Source organism: Punica granatum, chromosome 2, assembly GCF_007655135.1.
Source record: "Punica granatum isolate Tunisia-2019 chromosome 2, ASM765513v2, whole genome shotgun sequence".
NCBI lineage: Eukaryota > Viridiplantae > Streptophyta > Magnoliopsida > Myrtales > Lythraceae > Punica > Punica granatum.
Window position 1 is genome coordinate 32,946,667 of NC_045128.1, and position 12,589 is coordinate 32,959,255.

General features: G+C 40.0%; 3 protein-coding genes across 3 annotated transcripts; 1 reads left to right on the plus strand and 2 right to left on the minus strand.

Annotated features, from left to right (window-relative positions):
• Positions 1–1,648: 1,648 nt before the first annotated feature.
• Positions 1,649–3,844, plus strand: LOC116194946 (tropinone reductase homolog At5g06060-like). The gene is made up of 5 exons (XM_031523877.1): positions 1,649–1,808; positions 1,980–2,187; positions 2,375–2,591; positions 2,695–2,801; positions 3,420–3,844. Exons 1-5 carry the CDS (start codon positions 1,711–1,713, stop codon positions 3,612–3,614), a joined length of 825 nt encoding a protein of 274 aa, XP_031379737.1. The 5' UTR covers positions 1,649–1,710; the 3' UTR covers positions 3,615–3,844.
• Positions 3,845–4,942: 1,098 nt separating this feature from the next.
• LOC116194947 (non-classical arabinogalactan protein 30) lies at positions 4,943–6,031 on the minus strand. The gene is made up of 2 exons (XM_031523878.1): positions 5,704–6,031; positions 4,943–5,525 (listed from the first exon to the last, which is right to left on the minus strand). Exons 1-2 carry the CDS (start codon positions 5,953–5,955, stop codon positions 5,223–5,225), a joined length of 555 nt encoding a protein of 184 aa, XP_031379738.1. The 5' UTR covers positions 5,956–6,031; the 3' UTR covers positions 4,943–5,222.
• A 1,003-nt stretch (positions 6,032–7,034) lies between these two features.
• LOC116194948 (inactive receptor-like serine/threonine-protein kinase At2g40270) lies at positions 7,035–11,665 on the minus strand. The gene is made up of 9 exons (XM_031523879.1): positions 11,274–11,665; positions 10,943–11,081; positions 10,480–10,551; positions 10,238–10,381; positions 10,035–10,145; positions 9,197–9,624; positions 8,716–8,906; positions 8,483–8,615; positions 7,035–7,923 (listed from the first exon to the last, which is right to left on the minus strand). Exons 1-9 carry the CDS (start codon positions 11,389–11,391, stop codon positions 7,325–7,327), a joined length of 1,935 nt encoding a protein of 644 aa, XP_031379739.1. The 5' UTR covers positions 11,392–11,665; the 3' UTR covers positions 7,035–7,324.
• Between the last annotated feature and the right edge of the window lie 924 nt (positions 11,666–12,589).

Genomic DNA, 12,589 nt, shown 5'->3' on the forward strand with positions numbered 1-12,589 from the left:
ATGCAAAATATTTCTAATGTCTAAACGTGGTCTCAAAATCACAAGTTAAATCATTATATGTTGTCCATTAATAAATTATTCCTAATTAAAGTATGTTAATACCTAATCACAATATTCGAGCGAAAAAAATTCTTCATTGCAATAAATTAATATGCACACACGCGCACACACACACATATATATACTAGTGATTCTACCCGTGCATTGCACGTGAAAGATTTCTCGATTAAGTGGTAAGACGTAATATTTATAAAATGCTAGAAAATATATAAAAAAAACTAAATTTCATTCAAAAAATATATAATTATATATCATCATCAATAATCTTATTGGCTGTTTAAAGATACTAAATCAATGAATATAAATTACTTAATATCATTAATATATATTGATAAAATTTATTTAAATACAACATAATTGACATTATAAAAATTATAAATAATTAATTCAATTTTCTTGCAAACATTAAGTAGATTCACCTTAAAAGAATTAAGGTTAATATAAGAAGTGGAGGTATAATATTTTAGTATTGCACAATACCAAACTATTATATATTTGTTAAATTTTTAAAGTAGTTAATTGAAACAAAAGAAAAAAAATTAATTATAATGTTTAATTGAGAAGAAATTATTAAATATTCATTTTAATTACATTAGTAATTTAATATCCTTATTGCATTGCACATATAATAAATTTTAAAATACGCAAAAATAATTCAGCTAGAAAATATACAAAAATAGAACATGAGTATTAAATTAATTAATATAGAAAACCTTAATAGAAAGCCAAATTAACTTTAGGAAATGATTTTAACTTGGGTAAAAAAACACGTACTATTCGAAAATTTCATAATCTAGCACCTACTTTAAAATATTTTTTAAAATGCACAATGTTTCAAATTATTCCCTAATCTAGTACACCGTCATCTTCCGTCCATTCTCCCATGTGAATTGCTTACGTGGTCATTAAATTTGACTAATTGATCGTTAATTGCCACGTATAACCATATCATTGGCCGTCAATGAAAAATGCACAAGGTTGTAGGGAAAAAGAAAACCAATGATATGGTTATACGTGGCAATTAATGGTCAATTAATCAAATTTAACGGTCACGTAGACAATTTCACGACAGAGAATGGACGGAAGGTGATGGCGTGCTAGATTAGGGAACGGTTTGAAATGTTGTGCATTTTGAGAAATTTTTTAAAGTACATGCTAGATTATGAGATTTTTGAATAGTACGTGTTTTTTTAGGTTATTTACCCTTTTAACTTTAATTTTAACTTTACTCCACTTAGTTCCACTTATATTCAATTTAACAACACAATTATTATTTTCTCTCAACTATTCATAATTTTTTTCAAAATTCAACTGTATTACTTTCTCTCAACTATTCATTACTTTCTCTTAATTATTCATTACTTTTTTAAAATTTCAACGGCACAATCATTACTTTCTCTCAACTATTCATTATATTTTCACACATTTTCTTATAATTCAATAACACAATCATTACAATCCAATTAAAATTAAAATTCAACTCTACTTAGCTCTAAAACCAAACACAACATAAAAAAAAAAACAATTCCACATGATGATGATGACGTGGCAGTTCGAGCATCTGAGCCAGCCAGCATAAGACGTGACGAAACTCTACTCCTCTCAGTAGCCAGTCCCATAGAGCATAACGAGAGAGAGAGCGAGAGGGAGATGGCGGAGGCGGCGGCGGCCGGCGGCAGCAGAAGAGCAGGGAGGTGGTCCCTCAAGGGCGCCACGGCACTAGTCACCGGAGGAACTCGCGGAATCGGGTAATTTTCCGCCGCTATCCCCCTACATTTCGGCCTGATAAGACCTCATCTCAGTCGCTTTCTTCTTTTTCTTTTTTTTTTTTCCCTAATTTGTTTCCCTCACAATGATGATTTTTGCGGTTGGTCGACGTCTTCTGGTGCTGAATGTGAGTTGAATCATCATTTGATCAGGCGAGCAATAGTGGAGGAGCTGGCCGAGTTCGGGGCGGCCGTGCACACTTGCTCGAGGAACGAATCGGAGCTCCGGGCAAGCTTGAAGGAGTGGGAAGCCAAGGGGTTCGCGGTGACTGGCTCCGTCTGCGACCTGTCCTCTCGAGAGCAGAGGCAGGATCTCATTGCCAAAGTCTCGTCTGTTTTCAATGGCAAGCTCAATATCCTTGTAAGCTCGATTGATGCCTCCATCCTCTCGTAACAAATGGATTAGAAATTCGTAATTGCGTCTATGTTTATCTTCCTCAAGCATCGAGCCATAGATAGACTTTAACGCCGTATCTTCGATTTTAAGCTACTTTAGCTTTTAGATGAGTTGGGAGATGGTGGCTAGTAAATCATGATTTCTGGTACAGATAAATAATGCCGGCACGAACTTAAGGAAGCCGACAGTCGAATACAGTGGGGAAGACTACTCGAAGATCATGGCCACGAATCTCGATTCTGCTTACCATCTTTGCCAACTCGCTTACCCTCTTCTGAAAGCATCTGGGTCAGGAAGCATCGTGTTCATCTCCTCTGTTGCTGGGTTGCTGAGCATAGGGACTGGCTATATTTATGCTGCAACTAAAGGTCTGTCCTTCGATACTTAGAGTTCCTCTTTTTGGGGTTTAGTTTGTCTACGTTCGCTTCGGTTGTTATGAAGATTCAATGTTGTTATTGGCTTTTATTGCAGCTGCGGTCAATCAGATCACGAAGAATCTGGCTTGCGAATGGGCGAAAGACAACATCAGAAGCAACTGTATAGCACCATGGTACATCAAGACCTCACTTGTGGAACGCGTAATTCAACTTCCTCCTTTTCTTGAAATTTATACTTATATAGTAGCTGCACATGTCCTGTCCTACTCTTATCGAATTTTTGTATATGCTATAAAGCCTGCCTAATATGATTTTACTATTTTGTATTTATAAGGGGACGCCAGGAAAGTCCTGTAAATAGAATTGATATGGTATTGATTGGTCAGTCCAAATGGTTCGGGAACTAATCTGTTGTTCCATCTCGTTCTCGAGCCCTCTCCTGTGATGTATTATGAATTTCAGATTTCGAAATCAGAAACATATTCTTGTTCAGACCGCTGACTGTATTCCCACTAGTTCTGAATTCAATTATATGTTAATATCAGAGGTTGTTTAATTGCTTGCTACTTCGGATCAGTTGTGCACATGCAACATTCACACTAGAAAAGTCTTTCAATTTTTTGCTACCATGTGAAAGATTTGGACATTTTAATGTGTTCATATTCCAGCCAGAAATGCAATTATCGGTGTTCTCTGGTTTGATCGCTTGCAGTTATGATTTTATTACTTGATTCTAGATGGGCTTTATAAACATGTGACCCTCATCCTGTTCTTTCACGCGTATTATTGCTTTCGTTTTTGTTCCTTTTTGCCGGGCAGTTCCTAGGTAAGAAGGAATTTTACGATGGAATAATATCTCGGACCCCGCTTCAGCGAGTTGGAGAGCCTGAGGAAGTTGCTTCTCTGGCAGCCTACCTATGCCTTCCTGCAGCTTCATACATCACAGGTCAGGTCATATCAGTTGATGGAGGGATGACTGTGAACGGGTTCTTCCCAAACATAAAAATAAGCTGATAAATCGCCCCATCTTGCTCCTTAATTGCGATGGAAGACCACAACGCACAGCAGTTATGTTCATTAGATCTCTGACTTATACTCGACGAATGTTTGGACTTGTTACCTCTGTATGACTGTTATTTGTGCTGACCATGAGCACCTTCAGGGCTATGTTGCATATTTGTTCGTTGGTCCAATAAATGGCCGTTTCTGGCATAGTGCTCTTTCGGGCAACCGTTCAGATTTCAGTTGATTTTGAGGTTGCTTCTCTGATTAAACCTGAAAATTTATTAGGATTTAATTATCCATTTACATGGTTATCTATTCAATTTGCCTATCGCTTGCAGTAGCAGTTCCCAAGGCCGAAAATTTCTAGTAGCCCATGTAAGGGTTGACCGAGTCAAATCAATCATGTAATGAGCAATCATAGATAAATCTTGTGGTTCAATCATAGATAGATGTGTTTGCACAATTAAGCCATTTTATTTAATATAAATCAAGGTATTGTGCTATTCTTCAAGTAAAAAGATATGTAATTTACTAATTCATTCACTCAATTAATCTACAAGACTCAATACATAGATAATTTGCAAAACTTCGAAATAATTTATGCAATATTCATGTAATGTAATTTGTACGTGTCCTGTGTAATTCACTTTTGAAGGACAATACTGTTATTAGGGATTATTATTCAAAACTGGAACAGTTGATGATGGAACAAATGAGGATGTCAGGGGTTGAATTGTCAATTCGTTGGAACTAGGGCCTGGCATGGGCCTGGCATAGTAATGGGCCAATGGGTCTCCCCAACGCTATTGGCCAGAATAATTAATAAATGTGCGATGATGGAGGACGTACAAGCTTTCACAAGATCCACTCTCATCTGGTGCTTAACATCTAAAGATGCCTTTGTTTAAGATGAATCACTGGTTCAAACGCGAGTATCTTTTTTAAAGTTTTGGCTTCGATTATGCCGGAAAAAAGAATCGGGGTATTTTTTTTTCCCTAAACGGGCTGATCTTGAAGCCCATTTACATTTTGTCCTCAGCTGCTCCAAAGATTGTTCTATCCAACCTTCATCATATTGAAGGGCCCAACCCATTTTATTACCGGCTAATGCTATTGCTCCTCATCATTGTTCGACCACCCCTCGCCGAGCTTTCATGGCTTCCTCCCGGTTTTGTGAAGGCCGATAATGAGATTGAACCATATATAAGGTGGAGGATGAACTTATAGAAACCGAGAAAGATTGATGAGAAAATAAAAAATTCATGCCCGTTTTCAATAAACGATCTTTTAGCTGAATAGAGCCATTTTGAATAATTAAAAAGAAAATGTTGAAATTGACGTGATTCATGAGTTCATTCAATGTAATAACGATATAACAAATAATATCTCATAGAATAAAAGGAGTTACAATGAAACAGTTTAATTATTCGTTAAAGAACAAAAAAAAAAAACGTACAGACGTATCTCGACGCAACTATATTAGTTACATCATACGTTTTTTTATCAGGCTAGAGCCCAACAAGGCCAATAAAAGATATCTCACTTGTCAGTCATATTATTATTTTCCGAGGTAAGGCTTTAAACCATTTAACCATTTATTGTTAATCATCCAAAATCTTACTCGTGAGTCCCGGATTCCTCATCCTTCATCGGGGGAGGACAGTAGGAGGGGCGGAAGGCGAGCGGTCCAGCGGTGTAGATGACAGCCTCGTACCCATGTCTGACCAAATGCTTGTCCTCGTACCTGAGCTTCGCGCCGTACATGCCGTAGTTGATGTTGGAGAGCAGGTTGCAGTCCTCCAGTGGCGATGACACGAGCTTGACGCTGCAGGCATGGAGCGGGTGGTCCAGGATCGGGTGTGCCATCTTGAATCCCTTCAGCTGGCCGTAGAAGTACCCATGTGGGTCCGTCTCGAACACCTGATGATGGCCAACATGAAGTAATCGCATTACTCACAAATTCAATCTAGCGAGGCGCTCTTAACATGCTCGTTACGTACATACTGAAGCGAAGAGCATTGAGAATAGTAATTTATCATGGTAAATATCCAGTTAACTCCTGATTTACCGCGATAAGTTACCAATGTGCGCGATTTACCTTGTAGTAGGTCACATGGCGGTGGTAGTTCTTGCAGATGACGCTGACCTTAGCCGACGCGATTGGCTTGGCATCGGAGAGGGACCATGTGCCCTGGTATTTGCAGCTCTGGCAATACACCATGGCCTCCACCACGACTTCAATGGTCGTCTCTGGCACGGGTGTCTTGGCCGGCGGGGCATACCCGTGGACTCCTGTGGCCAGAGCGGCGAGGAGGATGGCAGAGAGGAGGAGGAAACTGCCATTTGCCATTTGTCGGATCGAACAAAACCTTTAGTCGGGGAAAAGATTTTTCGGATACGCTGTTCGATGGTGAGGAGAAAGTCGGGACACAACGGGAGTATTTATAAGTTGTGCCCATAAGAATTGACAATTATTAGTAGGGTAAGAGAATGGCAAGTCGTGAGGGCTACTAAGCTGCGTACGTGCCAAAGACTATTTAATTAATATAATTAGTAATTATTAACGAAATAATATTGCCACTGTAGTTGTCGTGAAGACCACTCTTCCCTGCCTCCCTCTTCCTCTATCTCACTACACATTTTACGAATTAATGTATAAACACAAAATTCACATTTTATGAATTATTATGCTTCGTCACATCCTACAAAATTCATGGACTAAGCATCTGTCCTTCCGGGCTCGATCTTGTGCTATTTGGGAATGTCGTAAGGGTCAACATATCTCGATTTTATATCGCTTGACTTTATCCTTTTAATGCATTGGTGCTCCGGCCTCTGATTTCATTTAACTAATCGCCGGATCACATCTCGGAGCATGTTAGGACAATGTTCCGCCACCCCTGACGAGCTCGATTGATTTGAAACGACGTTCAATAGTTTCATAAGTGTAACATAAGTATCTTTTTACCCAAGTTAAGCTGACGTCGAATTGGATTAGTCTTAATCATTAGGTTGATCTCATTGAAAAAAAAAGACGGGGAACAGTCCCATACATACAGTCCTAACGAGAACTTACAATGATCATAAGAGCGACCATATTGATGTACGCTTTTGCTGCAGAATTCGACCAGGTTCCGAGGACCTTTTCCACCTTCTCACAAGAGACTCCAAATCTCATGGCTTTGGAAAGTCCGTTCACCCCGAAGCAGTCACGACTTTTGACTGGTGATATTGTGCGTCTCAATACATTATTCGAGTAAGTACGGCTTACCTGAGCTTATCGCGTGCAAAGCATTCGATGACCGTCAATCATGTCTTGGACCTCCAGAGGAGGTTCGTGTGAGCCGGCTCAGTATCGCGTTGGCCAAATTTTCCAATCGACATGAATATGTTCAAAAACAAAAAAACAAAATGAGACTTACACGGAACTGAGTTGTGACTCCAGACTGGTCGAGATCATTTTTACTTTCTGATATGCTTCGAGAGAGACCGTTCCCAAGGAAGAAACCGAACAGAACAAGTCTAACCTGACCTTTGCCTACGTTGTATATACAAAGGCTTCGACACCTTCATGCACTTTACAAACAGACGGGCATAATAATAACGTCAGGGGCGACTAGTTTCACATCCTACCCCCGTGCAAGCTAAAGAAACCGACAAAACATATTAAGCGGAAAATTTGAAGTCATGCTTACATTATACACGCCCCTATAAATAATTTAGGTCCCGTCGGTGGGGAGGATCTCAAGTTCCGCCCACCAGAGAGGGGATATTTTCGGGATTGCCCCGTCAGGTGGAATCCCCGTTACGTCTCGCAATCTCAAAGAGACCTCTCTCATGGATGGTCTATGTTTTGGGTCGGGGTGGACACAAGATCTTATGATTTCGCTGATCTTCCCTACTTGGTCCACATCGAAAGATCTCAGAGTTGGGTCCACCATTTCTGCAAGAGGCCTGTCCCCTCTCACGTAGTCTGAGGCCCAATCTTCGATTGATCCGTTATCTACGGAGTAAGGGAGTCTACCTGTGACCATCTCAAACAGGATAACCCCGAAGGCGTAGACATTTCTCTGCGGTCCTGCCGAAGAGTTCTCGACAAGCTCTATACCAAAGGATTCAATCTCAGAAGCAGCCATTTGGTTCCAGAAGTTGAAGTCGCAGATCTTTGCTGCATAATCTTCTGTGAGAGCAACCGCTGAGGAAGTTAAGTTTTTATGGGGGATAGGCGGGCTGAGTTGGTGCATATATTCAAGGCAATAGGCCATTCCCATCGCGATTCTTACTCGCGTACCCCAGTCTACGTGCTCTGCTTCTTTTACTGCATAAACAGAAACAAACATACTTCAGTCTCGATCTTTCATTTCTTCAAGAATATTACTTCTGCAATTAAACTTTCTCATTTAGAGCTCGAAAAGCTGACAGGATATGAGAACTATAAAGTGCCAAAATTCATCTATTAACCACCCACGGTCACAATAAGTTCAGGGCATAGCACGGGGCATCAACATATTCAGGAAATGGTCCAAGTTTTTTTCATCTCTCCTTTCTCGAAAAGTGGCGATACATGAGGGAGAAAGTGTTGGATTGCAGTTCAGAAGACCGAGTTTCAGCATGAAATAATGAAGGCTTTTCTTTTGAAGGAAAAAAAAATTCAAACACAATTTTGACATAAGAAGACAGAAACAATGGAGGTGTTCCCTGAAGCCAACTAGATGCAAGATTAGAATTTTCCCTCTTCTTTTTTTCTTTTTTTTTTACGAAGCTTTCCCTTATTTTGTCATGACATAGCAGAGTTCTGAACTCCAGATGCTCAGATGAATATGTTTGTGTAAGACTCGTACTGCTAGGTGTTCCTAAAAACAAATTTTGGCACTTACTGTGTAAATGCTCAAAGAGTGTTCCATTTGGAGCGTATTCAAAAACCATCATCCTAGTAAATGGCTCCTGCTCCTGGCAATACCCAATCAGGTTCACGAAGTTCTTGTGATTCACTTTTGATAGCACATCGATCTGCAGTCGACAGAGAGCACAAGAGTTATTACTATATGCTTCTTTTCCCAACACAAGAAGAACCGATCTTGAAATTTTGTTGAAAGAAGAGACCAAATACCTTCTTTCTGAACTGTGCTTCGAGGTTTTTTGACCAATCATTGGCAGATTTGGCTGCAACAGAGGCCACAGCTATTTCGACCCCGCTGGACAAAGTCCCTTTGTATATTGTGCCCATTGAGGAAGTCCCGACCACGTTGCTGAAGTCTTCGCATGCTATTTCGAGCTCCAATCTCTTCAACTTCGGGACACCTGCAATGCGGATAGGAGTCATATCTGTAAACAGATAAGTAATAAAAACTCATAAATAATTTAAGTTTTGGGTGCATCTACTTCTACAGATGTGTTTCATACGTTGTGAAGAAACAGTACTCTCTTTTTTTTCTGCTCTATCAGTGCGTTAAAGTAGACAGGACTACAAGTGTCAGTCAGTTGCGAGGAAGCAATGCATATTATCATCAATTGGAATGATTATATTGAGAGAATCAGTTGAAACCAAAAGTCATGGACTACTAGCAGAAATAAAAGAAAAAACATATTACCTGCTACAAATGCTTTCTGGAGCTGTCCGCTTAAGCCTGTGGCCCAAGGTTTGACCATGGTACCTTTGTCCCGCCTGTAGAAGTATATGCCAAGTATGATCAAGAACAATAACGCAGATCCCCCAACAGAGGCACCGATGAGCAGCACTGTTTTCGCTTTAGGGGCCTGAGATGGCGGAGGGGATGAGGCCAGGGCTGGGGCTGGGGCTGGGGATGGGGATGGGGATGGGGATGGGGATGGGGATGGGGATGGGGATGGGGACGGGGACGCGGACGCGGACGCGGACGCTACTGGCGGCTTTTGCTCACGATTTCGTGGAGAACTGGTGTGGTTTGCTGATTTGTCTGGTGAAGTGGAACTATGAGGGGATGTCCCAGAAAGCGCTCTCTCATGAATGAAATGCTGACCTTGAATATCATCTGCATTCCTGTACTTGGGACAAAAAAGGAATTTAAGAATCAATCAGCCAACAGCTTAAAAAATAAAATGGGCTACTCAAAAATTGTGTACTGATGTAGCAACACAGTCGTGCAGAAAGTTCATTTAAGATAGATGGCTCTGATTAAGATTTAATTAGATGCCCAGCATGGAGAAAACCTCCAGACTCCCATTCACAGGTTGGCAATTATGCAAAAAAGGAAATACAATATATGCACTAACAAAGTTTTGCAGACTCTAAGGCACTTAAGTATCATTCTCAGGACCTGCTTGTTCATCCTACTTTTAGTTCTTTAAAGATGCTGACGAAACAAAGTATCTTATCCTTCCAAAGGTCAGTGCCAAGGGATCTAAATTCAAATACATATTGCGCAATTAGTCTAATTTTGCAATGCAAACCTTTCTAGAGAAGCAGATAACAGGCTCTCATCAACTTGAGCTTCGGAAATAATCTTGAACTCGTAGACTTCAGGTGACAGTGCAGTTAGTAGCCCATTGTTGTCAAGTAAGCTGCACAACCGACAAGAAACCAAGCTCATATATTGTACGACATTGAGTGGATCTAAAGCTTAAAATGACTTTCTAGTATTTTGCTGACTTACAGGATTGCTAGAGAGAGATTATTCCCAAGCTTATAGGGCAGTGGCCCACTGAAATTATTGTATCCTAGATCCAACACCTCCAGCTCCTTGAGCTCTCCGATCTCTTCAGGAATGGACCCAGAGAAAGTATTGTTGCGTAAGATACTGCAAGCAAACCAACAAGACAATTTAGAGGGACATGAATACAATGAAACAAAAGCTAGAAGATTTGCTGTTGAACGAACTAACTAACAGGAACTTACATGGACTTAATATGAGCGAGGTTCCCAATCTCCGGTGCCAGAGTTCCTCCAAGACAGAGATCTTTCAAGTTGCTGCAGGCATAAGACGCGAGTTAAACATCGAAAAACTGGTAATTTGATATTACTGCATCCAATTCATGTCTGATGCCACATGGATATGCAACTTTGCGAGTAAATCTTCACACAGGTTTTCACATGACACTGCACGCTCTGCTGTTTAGAGCTTGCAAAATGTAAATCATTACTGACGCTGCTTTCTTCTTTCTATAAAAAGTTCTTCCATACATGAAAAGTCAAATTCCAGACCAAGATCGAAGATATCATCTGTACCACCCAATTTACCATACATAATTGAAAAGTAGAAATCAAAAGCAGTTCTTTCTCCAATCAAGAACAATCTATCGATCATCTGACAGAAGACTTAATTGCATCAACTACGCGTAAGATTGAGCGGCCAACTTACAGGACAACAACTTTTCCGTCAGAGCACTCCACCCCGAGCCATGAGCATGGATCAATTTCTCCATCATATTCATGCCAACCTCTCAAAGCTCCAAAAGGGTCACTCTCTATCCTGTCCCTCAGCCTCAAGAGAGCCAAACCTGCAACACATCCCATGGACCACAAGGAAGGATACTTTCTTTCAGTAAACATAAAAAAGAACAGCAAACGTCAAGAGACTTATTTGCAGACTTCCAAGCAACAATCCCCTTTCACTGGGTTCAAACTTTCCCGATTCCAGAAGTCATAGAACAAGCAATAGATACACCAAGAAGAACGTTCAAAGGTCTCACCTTCTTCATTCAGACACCAACACGAGCTCGGATTCTGATGAGCCATCACAAAGATGAGCATCAACAGCAGAACCCCACCACGATCCTTCAATCTACCGATTTTGCAGCTCTTCTCCATTCTTGCAGCGACCCCAATTGACCCAAAAGACTCCCGCAGAGGCTGAACCTCTTTTCCCAGCTGAGCCGAACTACCACGCCCGAAATCAAGCTGAAAGCTTTCCCCCACCGGATTGAATCAGAAGGAAGAAACAAGAAATGAAGGAACAGGGCATGTGAGCAAGGATTAAGCCCCCGTGTGGAGAAGTAGAATAGAAATCAAGGAACCAGTATTATGGGCTGTGGCGTTTGGTTGCAGACTAATGTAGACTGAACCTCTGATATTGTTTGAAAACGCGTAAGCTGAGCTGAATATTACTGCATTTTGTTTTCTTTAATGTTTTTTTAATATTTCAAAAGCCTTTTTTTTTTTTTGTGGATTGACTTAGACTAGAATTGTATTTTACGTAAAGCCTTTGATTGGGTCTCGAAAGCTGATGGTTTTATCTTCAAAGCGAAAAATTGCAAGAAAAAATGAACATAAATAATGAAAAAAAAAGGAGACTTTTTTTTCTCTGGAAAATACATGAAAATGAAACAAAAGGGAAATTTAAAAAGTGTCAGATTTGCATGCTGTCCGATGGAATGGGACGCGCAATCTCTGAGGGGCTCTTTGTCGGACGGGACCGACGATTTCGTCGAAGCAATTACACTGATAATGAAAGGATATACTAGTTATGTACTTGATTATTAATTTAATATAATAAATAAGAAACCAAACCTCCTAGAAAATCAGTTGAAATTATTAATCATTTTTCTTTTTCTTTTTTGGATTTCCGGTCATCCGCTGCTATTCAATGACGGTATTTCCTTCCAAATGTGCATGAGGCGAAATATTTATGTTGTTTGTGGCTCGAATTTTATGTTTTTAATCAGACATATAAGACCTGATTAAAATTTTGTAAGACTCAATTTGTGAATTTTTTTAATGAAATATGTGACAAAAAAAAGAATTAGTTCGGGCAGTGTAGAATCGAAGTCGCCGGATTAAAAGACCACATATGTCGCGTGTACATCTCTATTCTCTGTTCTCCATATTCATTGTTTATGAGTCGGACTTCTTCGATCTGGTTTCCAGCAATTAGTGTATGTCTCGGGACGATTACTAATCTCCGATTTAATTGTTACACTAAGTACATGTGGGGGACTGCAATTCTGTCTTTAGAATTTGTTAGAGAAAATAAATGGAATAAAAGATCGGACATGTGTCTCATTAAAGA

Excerpts from the sequence above, each read along its gene's own strand:
- LOC116194948 (XM_031523879.1), bottom strand. The coding sequence starts at position 11,391 with ATGGAGAAGAGCTGCAAAATCGGTAGATTGAAGGATCGTGGTGGGGTT. Across the intron at positions 10,552-10,942 it reads GACGGAAAAGTTGTTGTCCT|CAACTTGAAAGATCTCTGTC; the intron begins GTAAGTTGGCCG and ends TTATGCCTGCAG. Across the intron at positions 10,382-10,479 it reads CTCGCTCATATTAAGTCCAT|TATCTTACGCAACAATACTT; the intron begins GTAAGTTCCTGT and ends GTTTGCTTGCAG.
- LOC116194947 (XM_031523878.1), bottom strand. The coding sequence starts at position 5,955 with ATGGCAAATGGCAGTTTCCTCCTCCTCTCTGCCATCCTCCTCGCCGCT. Across the intron at positions 5,526-5,703 it reads GCCATGTGACCTACTACAAG|GTGTTCGAGACGGACCCACA; the intron begins GTAAATCGCGCA and ends GGCCATCATCAG.
- LOC116194946 (XM_031523877.1), top strand. The coding sequence starts at position 1,711 with ATGGCGGAGGCGGCGGCGGCCGGCGGCAGCAGAAGAGCAGGGAGGTGG. Across the intron at positions 2,188-2,374 it reads ATGGCAAGCTCAATATCCTT|ATAAATAATGCCGGCACGAA; the intron begins GTAAGCTCGATT and ends TTTCTGGTACAG. Across the intron at positions 2,802-3,419 it reads AGACCTCACTTGTGGAACGC|TTCCTAGGTAAGAAGGAATT; the intron begins GTAATTCAACTT and ends TTTGCCGGGCAG.